General features: G+C 36.8%; 3 protein-coding genes across 6 annotated transcripts; 2 read left to right on the top strand and 1 right to left on the bottom strand.

Annotated features, from left to right (window-relative positions):
• The first annotated feature begins 366 nt into the window (after positions 1-366).
• Positions 367-14,697, top strand: ranbp9 (RAN binding protein 9). Of its 4 annotated transcripts, none has more exons than XM_079613524.1 (14): positions 367-1,108; positions 3,509-3,620; positions 4,393-4,445; positions 4,799-4,966; positions 6,593-6,615; positions 8,507-8,691; positions 8,861-8,973; positions 9,613-9,721; positions 9,805-9,959; positions 10,369-10,510; positions 10,969-11,090; positions 11,301-11,452; positions 11,620-11,731; positions 13,484-14,697. In XM_079613524.1, exons 1-14 carry the CDS (start codon positions 892-894, stop codon positions 13,612-13,614), a joined length of 1,794 nt encoding a protein of 597 aa, XP_079469650.1. In that variant the 5' UTR covers positions 367-891; the 3' UTR covers positions 13,615-14,697. The 4 variants fall into 4 exon arrangements, with proteins under 4 accessions (XP_079469650.1, XP_079469649.1, XP_079469651.1 ...); XM_079613523.1 differs by having other exon boundaries at positions 389-1,108; positions 10,966-11,090; XM_079613525.1 differs by having other exon boundaries at positions 459-1,108; positions 10,966-11,090; positions 11,304-11,452.
• Positions 14,698-14,841: 144 nt separating this feature from the next.
• nol7 (nucleolar protein 7) lies at positions 14,842-16,692 on the bottom strand. The gene is made up of 8 exons (XM_079613530.1): positions 16,387-16,692; positions 16,224-16,284; positions 16,009-16,064; positions 15,898-15,926; positions 15,752-15,794; positions 15,542-15,663; positions 15,378-15,455; positions 14,842-15,287 (listed from the first exon to the last, which is right to left on the bottom strand). The coding sequence occupies exons 1-8, from the start codon at positions 16,509-16,511 to the stop codon at positions 15,214-15,216; spliced, it is 588 nt and encodes a 195-aa protein (XP_079469656.1). The 5' UTR covers positions 16,512-16,692; the 3' UTR covers positions 14,842-15,213.
• Positions 16,693-17,341: 649 nt separating this feature from the next.
• Positions 17,342-18,969, top strand: epdr1 (ependymin related 1). The gene is given in 4 exon segments (XM_079613529.1): positions 17,342-17,718; positions 18,313-18,423; positions 18,425-18,516; positions 18,634-18,969. Coding segments are annotated over 4 exon segments (642 nt in total). The 5' UTR covers positions 17,342-17,470; the 3' UTR covers positions 18,825-18,969.
• Positions 18,970-20,919: the final 1,950 nt, after the last annotated feature.

The following is a 20,919-nucleotide window of genomic DNA, read 5'->3' on the forward strand; positions in this document are numbered from 1 at the left end:
GTCAATGAAGTAGCCTACTTTATGTAAAATAAAGAAGAACTGATGTTTTAATGAAAATCAAGTTGTGAGGTAATGTAGGCCTAGCCTAGGCTATGTTTAGAGGCAAATTAGGCTAGTTAATATAATACATTATTTAATGAAAAATAAAAAAGCAGGAATATGTGAGGGTTAGATTAATTTGTAGGGGATTTTAAATTTCATTAGTTCAATGGAAGTCGCTGAAAAGTCCCAACCTGAAAATGAGATGTAAGGGGGTCCCAATCTGCACCACAACTGCACGATATGAAAATAATAAAATGAACGAAACATCGTAATTGGTAAGTGTAGTGTACGTAATATATTCTCATTGTCACAGGCATCTCAACTATTGTCGATAACAAGTCAAGTGAGACTGAAGGACATGTTATTGGTAGCTTGTATCTAGTCATGTACCAAGTCCTCGAGGAAGTATGACTGGACCTTGAGAGAGCCAATCAGAACGCTGTATTTCACACTAACAACAAACAAAAGATCGGGGTTCCCTTCTGCTGCTGTCTTTCTGCTCCTTTTACCCGATTTAGTCTGTCCGATCGGCTGGATGTCGTCTTAAATAACAAGGATCAACTTTCTGGATGTCTGTTATGTTTTTGTAAGCTGCCGTTTCGCTGTATTGGCGTGATTAATTCTCTAGCGTCTTGCTAACTCGCATCAGAGAGGCTGTTTGCGGGCTAATCGCAGTTAGCTGGCTGGCTAGCCAGGCGTCAGAACCGAATAAAACAACCCCGAAATCTCAGCGGCTCTTCTCCTGCGGTGTCTGACAGTGGTCGCTTTAGCCACTGGACACTGTTAGAAAGCTGTCCAGCTAAAGATAGCTGGCAAGCTGTTGGCATCGACGGCAGGAATCGGATCGCGATGTCAGGACCGTCATCGGGCTGTGGGTTTCTGATGTCGGTTGTCGTTCACGGAGACTTGGCTCTCAATGAGCAGGAAAAAGAGCTCAACCAGCGGCTTAGACGCCTTTACCCGGCCGTCAACGAACAGGAGACCCCGCTTCCCAGATCATGGAGCCCCAAAGACAAATTCAGCTACATCGGCCTGTCTCAAAACAACCTCCGGGTGCATTACAAAGGTAACCAAGGCTAACAGCAGCAGATGAACACAAACACCAAGTTGTTTACCAGCTAAATGTTTAAGGCATTAGCCATGTTAGCTCGTGTCAGGTTTCACATCTGATCGGTGATATTAAAAAGACACTTGTATTAGCTTCTGCGTAACGTTACTCGTATTGTGTGCAAACCAAACCCATTTTTATTAACAAAAGCTGCTAAAAAATATTTACAAAATATGGATGATCTTGAGTGATCATCGAGCACATTAGTCGATATAAGTATACGAGTGTTAACAATAAACTTTGCTTGGTAATACTAACTGCTTAGACGACATGTTTGAATAAAAATAGCCTCCCTTTAGCATTATTTAGCACCATTCCTGAGCAGTCAGCTTTGTCTATTAATCGAACTAATGCTTTAATGTGATGTTTTATGCATAACAGTGTGTATACATATATGGCATATAGCCTTTAAAAATGAATGATTAAGGTGTTAAGTTTGAAAGTGTAAAGTTCGTACACTGTAATTAGCAATGAGATGGTGGTGAGTTTCAGCAGCGAGCTATAATGATGCTTCAGTCATTTCCGGAAGTTCCTACTCTATTGAGTTTCGCTGCTGAAATGCAGTCATTGTCAACTCCTTTGATAAGATGATCTGTGTATAAAAGGCCGTCTTAATACGCACATGCTGATGTAGGTACTGATCGAGCCTGTCGCATAAGCTCGAGCAAGGCCTTTGTGTGTGTGTTTATCTGCAGAGGCAGGATTTATTTTCTGCCGTCGCGAATATACTAGAAATTCATCAGATAAAGAAAAACTGTAATATAGGCCTATGTGTAATTTCATTAACAATTAGTTATTAAATACGTTTTTTTTTTTAATCCAGTGAGGTGTCTACCATTTCCCTCAGCTGAGTCATAAAGGTAGGCCACAGAATTAATTAGGCCAGCTTGACGACAGGTAACGTTAGGTTTCAGGAAGACTGCCTTAAATTACCAGTAGGCCAAGATGTCTTAAATGTACAAGCTACATAAGCTTATGAATCTTAATATCAGGGGTTCAAGACTGAAATGTTACCACAAGTGACAAAAATGCCCCATATTGACATATGAAATAAGCATGACTATAATAATAATAATAAATAATACAATATTTTGGAAATGGAAGTTACCGGTATGTGAATCTTTAGACAAAACTTAAAAGAAAAGAAAAAAAATTTGCTTGTGTTTTTTATTATATTTGATACATTAGGCTTTTTATGATCCATATAGTATGATATAGGCTAGTGAGAATTCAGAGCTCACACACACACTTTATATTCAAAGGCCCAAACTGATAAAAAAATATGCAGTTTGTTGTTGCAAATGTTATTGTTTATATGGCCAGAAAGTAAAATGCTAACTTGTTCCAAAACAAAAGAAATTCTGATAGCTTGTAACGTAAATCAATGCGATTACAGTATAGCAGACTACTTGCATAAAATTATTATAAATATCAGTTGCCATAATATATGACCCAGGAATATGTCTTTATAAGATTATATTTAAATACTAAGTTTTATGATTAGGCTAATACTCTGCCTGTAGAGGGGGCAAACAGATAATGAAATGCAGTACAAAGAGTATTGAGAGATGTACAAGTAACATTCCCCAAAAGTATGTTGGTTCATATTTGATTCATACATTTTAACATGATTATTCAGAAAAAATTATGTATGGATAATCACGTGAACCTGAGTGGCTGATTCTATTCTATTGAATGCCTGTCTAGTTGTGCGTTAATCATGGGTATAATGCCTCTTCAGACACTTTAGGGACCTATAGCTTTTAAATATATTTATTTGCTGTCTCAGAGGTGAGTGTTGTTAAATATTGCAGCTAAAATGAAGTGGTTTTAAAACACTCCAAAACATAAACATTTTCCTTAATGGCATTAGAAATTATATATATATATATATATATAGTATATCATTCAATTATTTTGTTGTGTTCATGTTTTATTTTGAGCATTATTTACAACTAGGTTTTAGAATTAACTTCCATGTTTGTTTGAGAATTTATTTCAATTAATAGCAACTGAAGTATGGCTGAATGAGGTGGCAATTTCAAGGGGCAATTGTTGACAATAATAAATGTAATAAAGTTGACAATAATAAATGCAAATTTTCAAATATAGAGAAATGCATTTTCACATTAAATGAAAATGCAATTGTGCAGTTTCTTTGCTGTTGCTAGGCAAAATATCATCCGCCTAAAGCAAATGGCTCTCACAGCAAAAACATTGATTACTTTGCTAAGTTTTTTTTTTTTTTTTTTGCCATGGTGACCTCTGGCGATGTTATAATATTACAAATGTTCCAGTTCTCCTTGTGAGTGACACCATCCCCTTGCAGTTGTAAATTATTGTGTTTATTTCATCCAGGACATGGAAAGACCCCGAAAGATGCGGCATCTGTCCGTGCAACACACCCTATTCCAGCTGCTTGCGGGGTCTATTACTTTGAGGTGAAAATTATCAGCAAAGGACGAGATGGGTATGTTAAAGGATTCAGTATTTTGAGATCACTTTTTGCTGGGAAACGTTTAAATGTGCACTCAGTAATTTTTGTTGATGTGGCAATGGGCTATATAACAGTCGTCTTGGATTTATATTGGCACCTATTGGTGAAATGCTCTATTAGAAGTCAACCATGGTTCATTTATTCTGTGAGCGAAAATGTCAGATAATGAGAGGTTTACTGAGATAAAATTAGTATGGTCGTTCTGGTCATGTGATCTCAACATGGCAGCCCTCATGAGGTGACCTGCACCATGTAAAATAAAACAAGTTTTATTCAGTTCAGAGTTATTATAGTTGACTTAAATGAAACTAAACTTTTTTTTATATAAGCTAGTTGCCAAAGTTCCCAACATTTCTCATGTCGTTTAACTTGATGTATGAAACTGGAATAAAATAGATCATATAAAAAAAGGAAACTAATACAAATGTAAAAACATCAAAATTATTGAAACTAACTTCATAATGAAAAATGTAAATGTAAAAATAAAAAAAATGAAAATATTATATAAATATTAAATAAAAAGAAAATAGTAATACAATTATACTAAAATAGCAGATTCAGCCTCACATAAGTATGATTTTCAACAACAACAAAAATCATACTGTTCATTTCCTTGGGGATAAAACGATTGTAATTAAGTTACTGAGTGCACCTTACATTTTTAGGGTGAGCAATTTTAACTTCCTCTAATACAGACTTTTACATCAAATAAATGCTGGGGTTTTTTTTGTGTGTCTGTGACCAGGTACATGGGGATTGGCCTGTCAGCTCAAGGTGTCAACATGAACAGACTTCCAGGTAAAATGTCAGATGTTGGGAAGTCACTGTAGTTTTATTGCTAGTAACACATTAGCTATGTCATATTTTCAGGTTGTTTGTGCCTAAAGTGTCTAGGACTCCCATTCTGTTTCTGAATCACTATAGACAGACAGGGTTTGAAGTTTAGATGCAATTAGTGGGCATGTTAACTTGATCCTCCACCTTCTTGATGCTCACAGGCCCTGGGTGGTTCCTCTGTGAGTCTGCAGCTTGTCAGAGAGATAAGAGTTAGAACTCTTAGTGCCCTTTCCTTAGTATTTTTGCAGTACATGCATTGTACAGTACATCGTTCCCCAAAAAACAACAGTATGTGCCCAATGTTCTACCCTTAGGTTGGGACAAGCACTCCTATGGCTACCATGGTGACGACGGCCACTCCTTCTGCTCTTCTGGCACTGGACAGCCCTATGGTCCCACATTTACAACAGGCGATGTGATTGGCTGCTGTGTGAACCTCATCAACAATACCTGTTTCTACACGAAGAATGGCCACAGTCTAGGTAGTAAACCTTTGGTATTGCATATTAAGATTAAGGGTGTGTTCACACTTGGTATGTTTGGTTTAATTCAAACGAACACTGGTGCTCTGTTAGTGCGGTTCATTTGAGTAAGTGTGAATGCTGCCTTCCGAACCCTGGTGCGCACCAAACAAGCAGACCGAGACCGCTGAAAAGGTGGGTCTCGGTCCGCTTCCAAATTAACTAAGTTTGGACCAAGTGAACCGAATTACACACCCTAAATGCCCATCTCAACTAAACTTTGGTTATTTGTTCTTTGTTTATTACTGATGTTTCAATAAGAGTACAGTCTCCTCCATCAATTCAATGGGCACTTTAACATTACATGTACATCATTAGGAATATAATATTTTTTCATTTAGGATGATTAAGGAGTTTATGGGAGGTTTAAAGCAGTTTTGGCTATATGCAGGGGTGCACATAACTGGTACGCAGGTACGCATGCGCGACAAAAATCAGGAATGCGTAATGCCACTTGTGTTACTACGCGCCTTTGCGTACTGTCGCCAAAATGCAACCTAGGCAGTGTACATTTCATTTTTTACAGAAAACGAGACGATAACTAAATAAAAACCCGTTTTAAATGACGAGCACTATGACGAAAATGTATTGACATTTTCGTCAACGAATACAAACTAGACGGAAATGTTAGGGAGGGACGATTGGGGAAGAGATCCAGTCAGAACTGATTTGCGTTTGTGGAAGATGCGCTACCCAGCGGCGCACGAGTTGGCATGCACTTAATGCATCTCATAAATCGTAAAAAAAATTAAACGTCTGGGAGAAAGAGAAGGGCAGACATATGGATAGATCTGAATAAGAGTGACGACGCGAAAGAGAGCTTTATTCAGTATGTTTTTCTGTGCGAACACACACACACACGCGCGCGCTGTACCGAAGCGTGCCGCCCTGCACATACAGCTAAAGCGCGCTGCGCGCAAGGTGTGAATTGAGCTCTCTTTCGCTTCTGAATGGACAAATACACACAACATTATGTCTAAATTTCCGTTTTGGAGAGTATTCACGTAAACACAGCCGGTTATGTCTTTACAGAAAGTACAGTGCATCCGTGCAATTGGATCTGCACACTCGGTCTTAAAGTGACAGTGCGTAATAAACCTATGCCTTATGTAGTACACTTAATATTGATCAAACAACAAAATAAAAAGAGAAAATCCACTGCTCTTTAATAAGGATTAATTATATTTAATTTATACAAATAAATATATCTGAACAATAACACTTCAAAAAAATTTTTTTTCTATCATTTTAGACCGTTTTTTTTCACACTGATGTAAATGTATGTGTTCGGTTTTAAAAAAAAAAAAAAGTTTGGTTTTAGTTAGTTATTTTTATGCTATAAAAATGTGAATGTGACGTCATGATTGACAGCTGTGGCCACGCTACATATGGGGTGAGTACCAAACACCATCTCCTGGTACTCACCTGAGTAACTCACTGAAAAAGTTATGTGCACCCCTGGCTATATGTTTATATATGTATGTATTTATACATGGTTTATACCCTGTATGTACACAGTTAAATATTGAACCTACATAGTTAAAAGTTAATTAACAATTAATTGTTGATCTTTTTTGTTTCTTTCAGGGATTGCTTTTACAGATTTACCGGTAAGGCTGTTTTTTCTTAATCACCTCTTATATTGAAGTTAAGATTGTGTTGCCATATGTCATACCACATTATACCTTACCATTCAAAAGTTTGGCGTTGATGAGATTTTTTTTTTTTAAAGAATGCAATTTTTATGCAATTATTTGATCAAAAATACAGAAAAAAACCCCAGTTATTATTATAATTTAAAATTACTTTTCTATTTTAATACATTTTGAAATGTAATTTATTCCTGATTTCAAAGCTGTATTACAGCATCATTAGAGTCTTAAGTGTCACATGATCCTTCAGAAATCAGTGTAATATGCTGATTTGGATTATTATCAATATTTTGTTGCTTTATATTTTTGTGGAAACTGTGATACATTTTTTCAGGATTCTTTGATTAATAGAAAGTTCCAAGAACAGCATTTATTTTAAATGAAAATCTTTACTGTCACTTTTGATCAATTGAATGTATTCGTACTGAATAAAAGTGTTCGTTTTTTTTAAATTAAGGGTACCAAACTTTTGAAACCGTATTGTATATTTTTTTGGTTTATAATATGTTTTATGTAGTTTCATCAGATAAATATACTTGGTTTACATTCCAATATATGTACGCATGTTTCATGAAAATATCAAGATACATCATTTGTAGCTTTACAGAGTTGTTTTTGTTTTCTCTGCCTGAAGGTCATGTGGTTATTGATCATATTCTTCCATTTTTAGATGTTGTAGAGGAAGCCTTTTGCTATTGTTTTGTCTTTCCTTCCTTTCTTCATCATTCAAGATGTTGGACTGACAGCCCCTAAGCATTTCTCTCGCTGACTGAACAGAGGCCTGTTTAGGGCTAAAACAATAATCCATTGAGCAGAAAACACAGTTGGCTGATGACCAGCATTCATGTTACTCAGAGTACTTCTGTGAAGTATGTCAGTTTAGCAGCCCTGACCTTTCTCTCTCTATTGGAACATGAGCACAGGCCCTCTCAAAGTTAATCTTCAGAAAGCACCACAAAATGACTAATATGTGCCTGTCCCCTGACCAAGAAGCAACATTTGAATTATGTAGTTGGATGAAGCCATTTACACATGATGCCAGATAGGACACTCAAGACTCGCACAAAAATGTTACTATCAGGAGAAAATTGTTGATCTTGTAAGAATCTACTGTCTGTTAGACATATTTTGCTGGGCTGTAATACTTCTACCCCTTTGAGGAACTTGTTTTGTTCTGTTGATACTTTTTTAAAAGGTTTTTAACCAAGTAAATCCAAATTCAGTCTTAGGGGTTTTAGAAGCCTGGCCCTCACCACGAACATAGCCATATAAGCTGGCATTGTGTTAAAAGAAAGAGGGAAAAAAATTATGTAGTTTTGTAATCATCGATTTGTAATCTGATGTTTTTTCTAATCATCTTAGTTTGAACACCTATGATACACATGAACCAAGGCAGTACATTTTCAAGTCAAATTTATTTATATAGTGCTTTTCACAATACACATAGTTTCAAATCAGCTTTACAGAAAATCATGTTAAGGTTTTTTTCTTTTAACTTCATGTTTTATAGTCGCATTTAGCAGATTAGAGCTGGGCAATAATATACAGTAGTCAACATTTGAAGTGGATCAAAACCTTTCATCAAAGTTATACATGAATTTTGAACAATACCCGTTCTTCTCTTAGGACAACTTTGATTAAGTTTTAAGTTATAAGTCAACTACAGTGACTACTGTAGTTTACATTTTGTGATGTTACAAGCTATCAAGCAGTTGAGATTTGCTTTTTCCACTTTCCATCATTTCTTTCAAGCTACTCTCATTTGTTTTATGAGGAAGTCTTTAGACATTGCGCTTGCATTTACATCATTAACAAAAAAATGTATTAACTGAAATCATTTTGCTTTCAGCCCAACCTGTATCCCACAGTGGGTCTACAGACCCCAGGGGAGGTCGTGGACGCCAATTTCGGGCAGCATCCGTTTGTCTTTGATATTGAGGATTACATGCGTGAATGGAGAACCAAGATCCAAGCCCAGATTGACCGTTTCCCCATTGGGGAAAGAGAAGGAGAATGGCAGGCCATGATTCAGAAGTGAGTACTTTTGATAAGGTTGCATTTTGGAGCATTTTTATAAGGTTGATGTCAACATGTTTCAAAACCCTTCACAGATGTAATGAATGTATGTGCTAGTGGCTTATTTCTTTTTGCATCTTTCTCCATTTCTCTTTCTGACTTATTTCCTTTCTTCTAATCTTCCCAGAATGGTGGCCTCATATCTGGTTCACCACAGCTACTGTGCCACTGCAGAGGCCTTTGCCAAATCAACTGACCAGGCCGTACACGAGGAACTTGCTTCTATTAAAAATAGACAGAGTGAGTCTCCCCAGTCAACAGAAATAGGCTGTTCAGACTCTGTCAGTCCTTTTGGGTCTGTCTGATTGTTAAGATCAACAAGAAATCAAATGAACGATATTCACTTTCTTAAAGGTGCACTATGTAACTTTTTTTGGTTAAAAATGAACAAAATTTAAATGAGTCAATACACCATTTATCCTTCCAAAACGTGTTTTTGTCTTACTCTCATTCACTATGGTAAGCCCGTTATGAGTGTTTATATTTTAGACAGAGCATGATGCTTTTCGCGTGAAATCGTCAAATCCATTAATTAACAAGAAAAGTTCCTCCAGCTACTATGATGCATGTGAGAGTGGCCTAAGTTATTTGTCACAATAAGCGAGAAAGGTTGACATGGATCAGCTAAATCTTGAACCTCCAGTTAATCAAGAAAAAAGAAAAAAAGCAGAACAGAGAAGCTTCTGCTAGCAAAAAGAGACTTTGACACGAGCTCGTTATAAAATGAGAATCAAAATCGGCCAACCGCTAGAGAGTCAAATGTTACATGGTGTACCTTTAATGAAAGTTCCTGGTCTAATTCTGAATGATTCATCAATGCATGCTTTCAAGAAGTCATGAAATGAATGCCAAGTAATGACTTCACGATTGTGATTGCAGAGATCCAGAAGCTGGTCCTGTCCGGCAGAATGGGAGAGGCTATAGAGACCACTCAACAACTTTATCCCAGCCTGTTAGAGAAAAACCCAGACCTCCTCTTCATGTTGAAGTGAGTGTGATGTGTGCAGTTTTACAAGAATGGACACATCTCCTGTGAAGACACTGTATACATGTGTCTGTATCTCTTTCCAGAGTCAGGCAGTTCATTGAGATGGTGAATGGCACTGACAGTGAGGTCAGGTGTCTCGGTGGGAGGAGCCCCAAGTCACAGGATAGTTACCCAGGCTCCCCTCGCCTCTTCAACAGCCCTGTTCACAAAGCCAGCAGCTCCCAGGCCTACCAGACAGGCACGTGCATTACATACACACTAAAAAGAATGAAAGAAAATCTATAATGTATCATTTGATATTTTCAGCCAGCATGGGTGATGAAAGTCTTACCAAAAAAAAAAAAAGTCATACGAAGAGGTAATCTTCACTGAAATAGCTATTTAGATGAGTGAGTGAGTGAGCATAATCTTAATTTAAAATGCTAAAACACTACAAATAAATATGTATTCATTACATGTATTATAACAGAAGTATCAGCTTAGATAGAAGGGCCTTCAAAAATTGTCTTTACATAGGGGGACTTTGTTTTAAAAAAATGTTGACAACCACATATTTTCAAATCAAGGTTAAACTTAGACCAGAATGACCAATTGATCATCAATAGGAGATGTTATCGCTGATCATTTCTTTTTCCGTCTGTCTCCAGGTTTGGATAGTAATTACTGTAATGGAGTTTCATCAAGTAAAGGTAACACCTCGACCCACAGTCACAAATCGTGTCCCCCTACCCTGTCAAGTCCCGAGCTTGGTGTCCTGAATGGCAGTCGGGGCCAGCAGACCAACGTGAGGTATGTGAAGAGGGCGTGAAATGATGATCTGTTTTGTAAATGCATGTTATAGATTAATTGTGAACAATTCATCCATGTATATGCTTATTTTATTATTACATTTTTTTTTTTTACCTTGTAATCTTTAATCAAATAGTCAACTGGATCTTCCGGTGAAATTACATACTTCTCTCCAATCATTTAATTTGCTTAAACCCCTCTTCTCCACAATCGACTTCAAGCTCGCATTCATTTTGTAGTGCAACGGCCACATCTCAAAATCAAAACCGATCGATAGAATCAAGTCCCCTACTTACATTTCTTTTTCATTCATCTGTTACACTCGGATGTACTTAACAATACAGAAAAAAGATCGGTCATTACTTCTGTTTGATCGCAACTTTAATACCGAAGGGCAAATTATATCAACTGCACAGCACATAATAAGCCTATTGTCTCTTGTTGACTCTTCCAAGCAGTACTGAGGTGGAGATGGAGGTTGATCACTTCTCAAACGGAGTGTCTGAATCCTCTTCAAATGGATTTCTGAATGGCAGCTCTACACATGGGACAGAGCTGGAGGATTGTGATGCAGATATGGGTGAGTAGATTAATTGGGCTCCGTCTTCTGTTAAATTCCTGTGTATCTGCAATGAGATTTGTAGTAAGAGGTCAAAGGTTGTTTTCCCCCCCTGTGTGACCTGTATTACGAAACTGATGCTGTGCATGTGACTCCCAATAATTTGGCCAATTATGTTATGCAAATGAATCCAGTGTGCCATTTTAAAAGGATCCAATGCTTTGTACACAGAAGTGGACAGCACTCAGTCTAAGAGGCAGTTGTGCGGTGGGAGTCAGGCAGCCATCGAGAGGATGATCCAGTTCGGCCGAGAGCTACAGAGCATGAGCGAACTCTTGCGCCGCGAGCGGGGAAAAAACTCAGCCAATAAGAAGATGCTGAAGGTAACTCCACTTGTTCTGAAAGTTGTATGTAGGTGCTGTTTGTAACTGATCACGTGAAAATGTGATAAAAAATAATAAAATGTATTTTGGTTATGATGGTAATGACCAGTAAACATAAAAATATGTGTTTTATGGTAAAAACTGTCTTACTGTCTCCATTCCTGCAGGATGCATTCAGTTTGCTGGCATATTCAGATCCATGGAACAGCCCCGTGGGCTACCAGCTAGACTCCATCCAGAGAGAGCCTGTCTGCTCTACACTCAACAGTGCAATATTAGGTACAGCATCAGTCTTCCTACCACCTTTGATTAAATCAGAACGATTAAGTTCCACCTAGTCACCGCAATGATTCAGCACTCTTTCAGCTATGAGCAAAGCTCTTTAAGCTCAGAATTAAACCATTGAAAAAGCCTAAGTGAGCAACATAATGCTGTATTTTGATAAAAATCAATATCCCTGTAGTACAGATAAGTCATGGTGCTGTAGGATCAAGGATCCTTGCGCATATCACAAGCACACATTTTCCATGGATTACTAACTAATTGCACATGTTAGTATGCAAATGTTGCAATACAATTTAAACACATTAATATGACATTTATTTAGTTTCTTTTCTCATCTCTCTAGGTCAGGCTCATACAATATTGGTAGCGTGCTTAACACTGCATCCCGTGTATCTGAGCCAAACAAAAATTCTGAAACTAAGCATCTGATGGAACAGTATAATATTTTCCAGTATTCTGTTTATCGCTATTGTTTTTTGCTGCTCTTTTAAGTTGTCGCACACTCTGATCAGTGCAGCTTGAGAACTTTCTACACCTTGCCACACTGTGATATGCATTTGAGTATTAGTTTATATTTAAATGGTGTAGTACACTAACATTTATAAGTTTGGGGGGAAAAAAATATTCTTCGAATAATTCTTTGAGAAGTCTCTTATGCTCAACAAGGCTGCATTTATTTTATTAAAACATTAATATTGTGAAATACAACAATTTAAAGACCCCCCCTGTATTGAAAATCAAGTTTATATGCCTATGTGGTGTATTTTTTTTATATATGCTTTAAAACAAGCCATGTGCAAATTCATAAGTCAACACCATTGTTGAGTATTTTATCTTTAAAACTACAGTAATCTAAAGAAAGTCTCAAAAAACGCTGTTTGAAATCGTTGGTGATTCTTGCGTCACAGACTACCTTGTTGTAACCAATCACACCAAGATACGGGCGGGCTTTAGCATATCATTAACTGCTGCGAAGCAGGGGAGTCTCAAGAGAAGCCAGGTTATCCCGGTATATTTTTCTGTTGATGGGAAAAATCAAGTACATTTAGCAATATAGCAGGTGTGTTATGTATATGTATATAACGATGTTATGATATGCCTTCCACCACCACTGACGTTCTAAGTTATTCAAAGCGTTTGTAAGGATGCTGATTTTTAAGAAGGCAGCTGTCTGACTCTGAGATGAAGAACAGGAACATGGTTTGTGTAACATTAGCAACACATTATTAGCTGTGTGATAATGTAGTCAAGCGAAAGGCTAATCATATTAATTAGTTATGTGTCCGACTCCGACGTTGTAAAGAGCGATACCATTGTGCAGCGTTTACCTCAATAAAGTTGACCGAGTGGATCTCTGAGCTGGTATGAGTGAGTGGAGGCAGGGCTAATTTGCATAATCTAGTTGTTTCCGCATATATTAAATGAAGCAAGGGTGTAGAGTTACATTCAAGGTAAATATCTGCTTTCTATTTTAAATAATTTATTCCTGTGATGGCCAAGTCTTCAGTCACATTATCCTTTAAAAATCATTCTTATATGCTGATTCGGTGCTCAAGAAACATTTATTTTTATTATCAATGCTGAACACAGTTGTGCTGCTTAGTATTTTTGTGAATACCTTGATACTTTTATTTTCATTCTTCTTTAAATAATAGTAAGTTATTTGAAATAGACTTCATTTTTAACATTATAAATGTCTTTCTCACTTTAACATTAGCATTCAATGTTTTTTTTTTTTTCATGCAGAGACTCATAACCTGCCAAAGCAGCCTCCCTTGGCGCTCGCTGTTGGCCAGGCAGCTCAGTGTCTGTCCGTCATGGCTCGCACAGGCAGCGGATCCTGCGCCTTTGCATCAGTGGATGATTACCTGCACTAACCCCTGGAGAATCATCCCTATAAATGACCACGTGAAAAAGGCCCTCATCATCCCAGTCCATCCCAGACTCCCAAATAAACTGGGGCCAGCTTTGGCCTGATGAACTGAGCCTTCACATGGCCAGACCCATCCTGGCTCTCTTGATAAGACTGGATCCTCCTCACCCAGGCCTAAACCGGGCCTAAAGACACATTAGGAGATGGGTCCTTAGAAGTCAGATAAAATCCCCAATCATTATGGTCCTTTTTTTTGTTTTGTTCCTTTTGTCTTTTTTATTTTGGGGGAGGGGAGGTGTTGTTGGGTGGGGGGTGCAGCAGGCTCTGATTGTTTGTTTCCTGATTTACAAGGCATGAGGAAAATTATTATGACATAATTAATGTTATTATCAGTAAACTTGCATATAAGATATATTTGTTCTTGGTTGAAAGCTGGCAGAGTGAGCGAGACCGAATAACTAAGGTCCCACCACAGCAACACCCTGCTATTTTCAGGTCTCAGCTTGTGTACTTTACCGTTTAAAAAAAAAAAGAGAAAAATATTGAAATTATATTAACAGGAGTGGAACATTTAGTTATCTTACAGTAAAAAAAAAAAAAAAGATTAAACTGAGAAAATCTAACACTGCTGGAGTCATCCTTAGTGGTGGTATTTAGTATAGAGCGTTAGTGTGAGCTTTGAGTTATGCCCTTTTTTTGTGCAAGCGCACCCTCCCTCTGCCAACTCCACAGCAGGATTGATGCAATGTTCGGACACTTTGATTTGTAATTGTATTGATGTCAATGGTCTTTTCATCCACCTGATCCCTTACTCCATCTTTTAAAAAGTCCGTATTCAGGCGTTCTCTCATCATCGTTGCCTGCACTGTGTTTTTGTGCAGTTTGGATGTGCGACAGGAACATGGTAAAATTAAGGTCATATCCAGTCTCTGAGAGGCAAGCCTGCTCCATTGTTTTTTCTCCTCTTGTTTACCAGTCAATCCCTCAGACCATCAGTACTTTTAAAACAAGGAGAATGGTACAGTATTGTCATCAACACTGTCTTATCATTTTCAGTAATAAAACATAAATACCCAGTTGAACGAGATATACCAGTCTGTGTTTTGACACATTTCAGTGAGTGTTTGACTTCGGATGTTAAACAAGTATGCAATTAGAACATGAGCATTAATAATGGCAAAATAAGTTTTATTACATAATATCTTAACACTTTAAAATGTCACAACCATGATTTGTTCATGTGATCATTACAGTCATATAGTTACAATAGTCAAATGAATGTAAAAAGTAACTAAAACAAGAAATGTCAGGCCTTAGATCAGGTTTACATTTATTAAGATGTACAGTAAATATGCAAACATGAAGAACATTCAGCTTCAGGCATTTTTTTTTTTTAACTTTTGACTTGAACAAGATGGAAGATCATAGTCATTTCTATTTGAATGAGCAGAGACTGAATTTTATTTGATCATATTTTTTAACTATGCATTAATGGAAAGGTACTAAATTAAAGGTGTCCTTTTGTAAAATGTGATCCATATGGTCAAAAATAGCTAAGGTTACAGACTCATGTGTTATACTCATAATTCTCCTGTTTTAGATCTCAGGAAGGAACCATTTTCTGTTTGTGTATAAACCTTTTATTGGCCTTTGTGATCTTCTTTTTTAAGTCGGCACCTGTAGATGAATAAAGACCGCTCAGACTGTTGCTTTCCAAAATAAAACTAATATCATATAGTTGTTAAATATGAAAATCTCAATACTCACCATATTTTTTATTCGCAAACTCCACAGATGCACCTTGTCCGGCACCCTTTTTCTTTTTCAGGGACAGAAGCTCTACATCTGAAGAAAAATAAACAGAAATATTAGTTTTTCTACTAAATTTGGTTTTAAAAGAGCGTCTGAACAGCACAACGTTATCATCTTACTGCTTGTTCTTTTGGTTCCTGGTCCGTAAAGGCGAGACTGAATGAAGTCAATTGCACTTTGTTGCAGTGATTTGGCAGCGGATTCGTCCTTCACTCTCTTTACACTGTAACTGTCTGGTAAACTGAAATAAGATGTTTTTTAATTTATACATAACATGAGGAAGCCTTACAGTAAGGTGAATGTAAACAGATAATTACTATTATTATTACCTTTTCGAGTTTGTTTCGGACGTGGCATTTGTCTCTTCCTCATCTATAAAATAGGTTTTATCATTCAATACTTAAATTGACCAATAGGAAGATTGTTTTTTATTAAAGTCACAGCAAATTCCAGTGTTACCGCCTTTGATTGTTACCTTCAACGTTGTCTGATAACTCAGCTGGTCTAAAATAAGAACATAACAGCTTATTAGGTTTCCAAAATGATTTAAGGAATTAAAATTAATATTTTAATCTAGAGAGCTTACTTTTGGGGTTCTGTATCAAATTCCTCCAGGAGGTCTTCAGGAAGACGTTTTCTGGACTGAAAACAACAACAGATGTAACATTTCATTATGTTTTGATTCTGGGATTTAAGTTACATCTACAATTAATTGTGTGGATTGAGTGAAAGTGTATCAACTTTACTAATAATAATGTATTCGACATTCTGGGGATGGTAACTTATTCACAACCCTCTTACCTTTTGTTCTTGAAAAAGCTGTTGTCTTTTCCTTCGCCTCTCCTTCAATATGTTCTTTTCTCTGAAAACAAAGAGAAAATATATATTGGGGGGGGAAACAGTTTAAACCCCATAAGCTCATGTGGTCTGTGTGTCTAAAGCCAGTGGACACACACTCACAGACCTTTTAGCTGACTCCAGTGCATCTTTAACGCTCTTCAGAGCAGCACTTTTGGACGCATCAAAGGCGATCTCCTCGGGAAGTTCATCATCACTGGACTCAAACTGACTCTGTGTCAATTCAGACATTTTGTTAGTCTCTTTAAGTTAAGAAAGCCTGACTTCAGTACACACGTTGAACGGAATTCGCCATATTAAACACCAACAACGTTGAACATGTATTAAAGACAGACAGACTAAAGTCACAAGTATTGACTGCAATAGATGCTGCCATCTGGTGGTTCGGATGTCCCTGCAATATCTGCTCGTAAACAAACTGATGCAAATGGCGGAGTTTATAATAATAGCACATACGCCAGATACTGACAGCACTTTTTCAGTGAACAGAGATAAGTATATAACTATTTATTGTTAATAATTTAATATTTGTATTTCATAATGTCCTGTGTCATGAATTATTACGGCAATGTAAAAAGTAAGTAAACTAAATACATTTTTAAATGATTTTTTATTATGACTACTACTACCACCACCAGTCCACCACAATACAGACTATTATTTATAATATTGATCATTCAAAATTATTGAAATTATTATGGTGAAATCTTATGGTACCTTACAACAACAACAAAAATGAAATAATAGCCTAATAATACAGTGTATTATTATTATTATTACTACCACACAAACTATTATTATTTATAATATTGATCATTTAAAACATTTGTGATTATTAGGGTGAACTTGTATGGTTCTTTTCAGCAAAACAAACGTAATTAATAATAATAATTAATTGTATTTATGTATTAATAAATGTAATTCTATAATGTTAATATAATTTAGTAATAAAAATAAACTATACTTATTTTCAACTAGTGGAAAATAATCTTATGGGCCGTCATACGGATTTGATATCTGACCAATCGGTGTTTCGGACGTGTTTGTGACATGAATGCAGAACTGGTGTAATTTTTCATTGTGGATTTGAGACACCGCGCATACACTGCGGCTGGGAAAAAAAACACTCCAATCAAAGGCGTTGTGTCAATATTTAAATTTCATGTAATTATTGATTTGTACCAACAGAAATGTCAGGCTTTGTGGTTTTTGCGCTGGTATTATTGTCATTGTGCGCGATGGTGCCGTGTCTGGGATCTCCTCCTCGGTCAGTAGCGGCGGCGCCTCAGCCCTGCCTCGCGCCGTTACAGTGGGAGGGTCGGACCGTTCAATATGACCACGGCACGGGACGAAACACACGGGCTGCGGTCTCCTATGATGCACAGAATCAGCGAATTAGGGTTCTGGAGCAGAAGACAGGACACACACCTTGTAAAAAGTACGAATTCATCATGTTATGAATATATATTTTAATACGTTTTCTTATCATTGGAAAATACTCCGTATTTTTTGTATTGGTCTGCTGTAAACATCTAAACATTCTTGAATCGATATATACACTTAGGCTTCTTATCTTGAGGAGCAACATTTCATGTAAAGTCCTGCTTACTGAAAAATTTATCAAAATTAAGTGCCCCTTAAAAACAGTAAAAATATCTGCCAATGTAGTAAGAAAAATAAACTTAATTAAAATTCTTAATTCTTTTAAGTGTACAATCACTTAATTATTATTATTTTAGAATAAATCAGTTGTTTTGCTTCTCAAGTAGGCTAAATGTATCTTGATTTAAGAATGTTTAGAGATATTTGTACTTGAAAACTACAGAAAATCCAAGTAAGAATTATTAATTAATATTTTTGCTTGCAGTGTTTTGAAATGTCTGAGCAATTGTTGTTCACCAGTGTGGATGCAGATGATCCATTAGTCAAAATTAGAATGACCACACAGTTCATGTGTTCTGAAATATTCTCACATATTTGATATGATTCATCAAATGCATTCATTAATTTGTATTGTGCATTTCTCTTTGAGGTTCTTTGAGTACATCTACTTGTTCAAGAGTGGAGTGCTTTTCCAGATTGAGGAAATTACCAAGCAGTGTGCAAAGATCGCTCTGACGGAGGCCTGGGACCCTTATGATATTGAACTCCACATATGAGGACCAGTACTTCATTGGAGGACCTGGAGACATGATCGAAGTTCAAGAATGGTCTGATCGAAAACCAGCCCGCAAAAGTATGTTTGTTATAGTTATGTTGTACATTTTGCGTATTACATGTGCCTTGATTTTTATATAGGAACTCTATGGTCCTGATTATCTTAACTTTTGCACATTTTTCCTGTCTCTCACAGATGAAGCTTGGGTTGGTGTATACACTTTGAAGGACTGCTATCCTGTGCAGGAGACATACGCAAAGAACAGTAGCGTGACCACGTCCACTCGCTTCTTTGACCTTCAGCTGGGCATCAGTGACCCTGAGGTGTTCAACCCACCCAGCACCTGCCAGTCAGCACTGTCTGAGAAGATGACGTCCGACTGCTGAATACCTCCCTCGTCTCTGCTCATCACAGTACATATATACCATAATACAGTAACAGCTTCTAAAGAACTGATATTACACTGACAAAGAGCACATGAGTTAAGTGCAGGTACTGTTAAATATAATCAGCTTCGAAATAAACCAAGAATGTCAGTTTTAAGTTGTTGGTTTACAGTGTGAACTGTGCCTCATATTATTGAAGCCTCGTTTTTAATATGCCACACTTTTGGCTGTGTTGTGCTGATCCAGGGTGGATTAATGTAGCCTGGTACTTTTTTTTGTTTGTTTTACAGTTAATATTTTGTTCATCTTCTTATTATTTTATTTAGCCTTTAGGATGGTTTACAGTTTGGATGCTTACAGTTTATTTTGTTTATAGTTGTTGAAGAAACCTAGAATTTGAATTTCAATAAAATTGTTTACCTCACTACCACGGTTGTTGAGCACATTGATTTGAACAATATATAGCTTTTATAAGACAATTAACCAGTGAAGTTTTGCATAGATAAAGACTTGTTAGCTGTAGTTGAGTACATCAGATTGTGTTGTTTAATTCAATCTTTTTTGTTGTTGTTGCTCCAGTCTGTAGAGGTTTGAAATAAGGATCTTGTAAATTAACAATATAAAAGAAATGAAATAGCATAATGTCATCAAGTAATGTTTGCTTATAGCTTCTTGATTAACTTAAAAGAATACAGTGACTTAAAAACAAAAATGTCTGTATGTCTTTGCATTAAATACTATTTAAACATTACATTTAACATGAATGGAATAGATGTATTGTTTAAAACAAAGACAAAAGCGTTTGGACCACAATTAATGATTAACTACACTTTAATCTGCTAGAATGCTTTTGTGAATTTGAGGAGAATTGATTAAACACATCCACTAAACACCAGTTGATTAAAAATAAAAAATGAGCAAAGTTTGTTCTGATAGAAGCTCTAGCATAATTTCTTAGAAAGTTTTCTTTCTAATTCGATGAATTCAAATGTTGACTTTTAGGGCATGAGCATATATAGCTTTCTATAGCAAAAAAAAAAAAAAAAAAGTCAAATCAGATAGGTCTGTTATATTATGTTATTGTTTCTTATATATTTACTTGATGCTTAGAACTATGAATGAATTAAAGGTAGGGTAGGTCAGAATTGTCGAAAAAAAACTTTTATTCAAATTTGTTTAAACTGTCTTTATATACCAATGCATAATTAAAATGTAAGTACTCTGATAAAAAGAGTATAAAAATCGAGTGACTCTAGACCGTTTAATCTTCATTAAACACAGCTCATTAATTCCATTCACTCCCACCTAAAAACGGGTGCGCGACTGCGCGCACGTGGGCAGAGCCAGTAATAGAGCTGGTAAGTCCCGCCCCTCCGTAAAACCCCGCTGGACCTCAAAGTTGAAAAAGCGTCAATGCAAGTGAATGGGAGAAAATAATTATTTTCTGGTCCCGTTCGAATTGTGCCATGAATGTGAACATATGTTGTCTGTGAATTTTTTATATAATCTTTCGTGTGAAGAATGCGACAATTTAGCGGGTAGAAGTTTGATACGGGTAGACTTTGTGTGAGAGCACTTTGTGGACTACAACTCTCTGCTGCTTTCGACGCGTTTGAAACGTCAACACCACTAGCACACGGCTCTAGCTCACGGATCCCGCTAGACATGGCTGTCTTTGGTGCACTTCACCGCCTTCTTTCAGGGAGAGGACAAAATCGTTGAGGTTGGCGAAAACCACGGGTAAGTCAACTTTATGCGGTGACGTCACATAGGCGACATAGTCTTTCTCGTTATGTCTTTTCCACAACTGCTAGCCGACGAATCATACCATATACTGTCAAACTTGTAACATGAAAGATTATATAAAAAATTCACAGACAACATATGTTCACATTCATGGCACAATTCAAACGGGACCAGAAAATAATTATTTTCTCCCATTCACTTGCATTGACGGTTTTTCAACTTTGAGGTCCAGCGGGGTTTTACGGAGGGGGCGGGACTTACCAGCTCTATAACGGCGGTAGTCATGGCGACGTCGAGTGACAGTCGCGCAAGCCAATCCTGTGATTCGTCCCGAATGGAAATAATGAGC

This window comes from Phoxinus phoxinus (assembly GCF_949152265.1).
Source record: "Phoxinus phoxinus genome assembly, chromosome: 5".
NCBI lineage: Eukaryota > Metazoa > Chordata > Actinopteri > Cypriniformes > Leuciscidae > Phoxinus > Phoxinus phoxinus.

What these genes read in the sequence shown, in the direction of transcription:
- ranbp9 (XM_079613523.1), top strand. Translation starts at nt 892, where the DNA reads ATGTCAGGACCGTCATCGGGCTGTGGGTTTCTGATGTCGGTTGTCGTT. An exon ending in CCTCCGGGTGCATTACAAAG is followed by an intron (nt 1,109 to 3,508) that starts GTAACCAAGGCT and finishes TATTTCATCCAG; the next exon opens with GACATGGAAAGACCCCGAAA. An exon ending in CCAATAAGAAGATGCTGAAG is followed by an intron (nt 11,453 to 11,619) that starts GTAACTCCACTT and finishes CCATTCCTGCAG; the next exon opens with GATGCATTCAGTTTGCTGGC.
- nol7 (XM_079613530.1), bottom strand. Translation starts at nt 16,511, where the DNA reads ATGTCTGAATTGACACAGAGTCAGTTTGAGTCCAGTGATGATGAACTT. An exon ending in TCCGAAACAAACTCGAAAAG is followed by an intron (nt 15,664 to 15,751) that starts GTAATAATAATA and finishes ATCTTATTTCAG; the next exon opens with TTTACCAGACAGTTACAGTG. An exon ending in AGGAACCAAAAGAACAAGCA is followed by an intron (nt 15,456 to 15,541) that starts GTAAGATGATAA and finishes ATTTTTCTTCAG; the next exon opens with ATGTAGAGCTTCTGTCCCTG.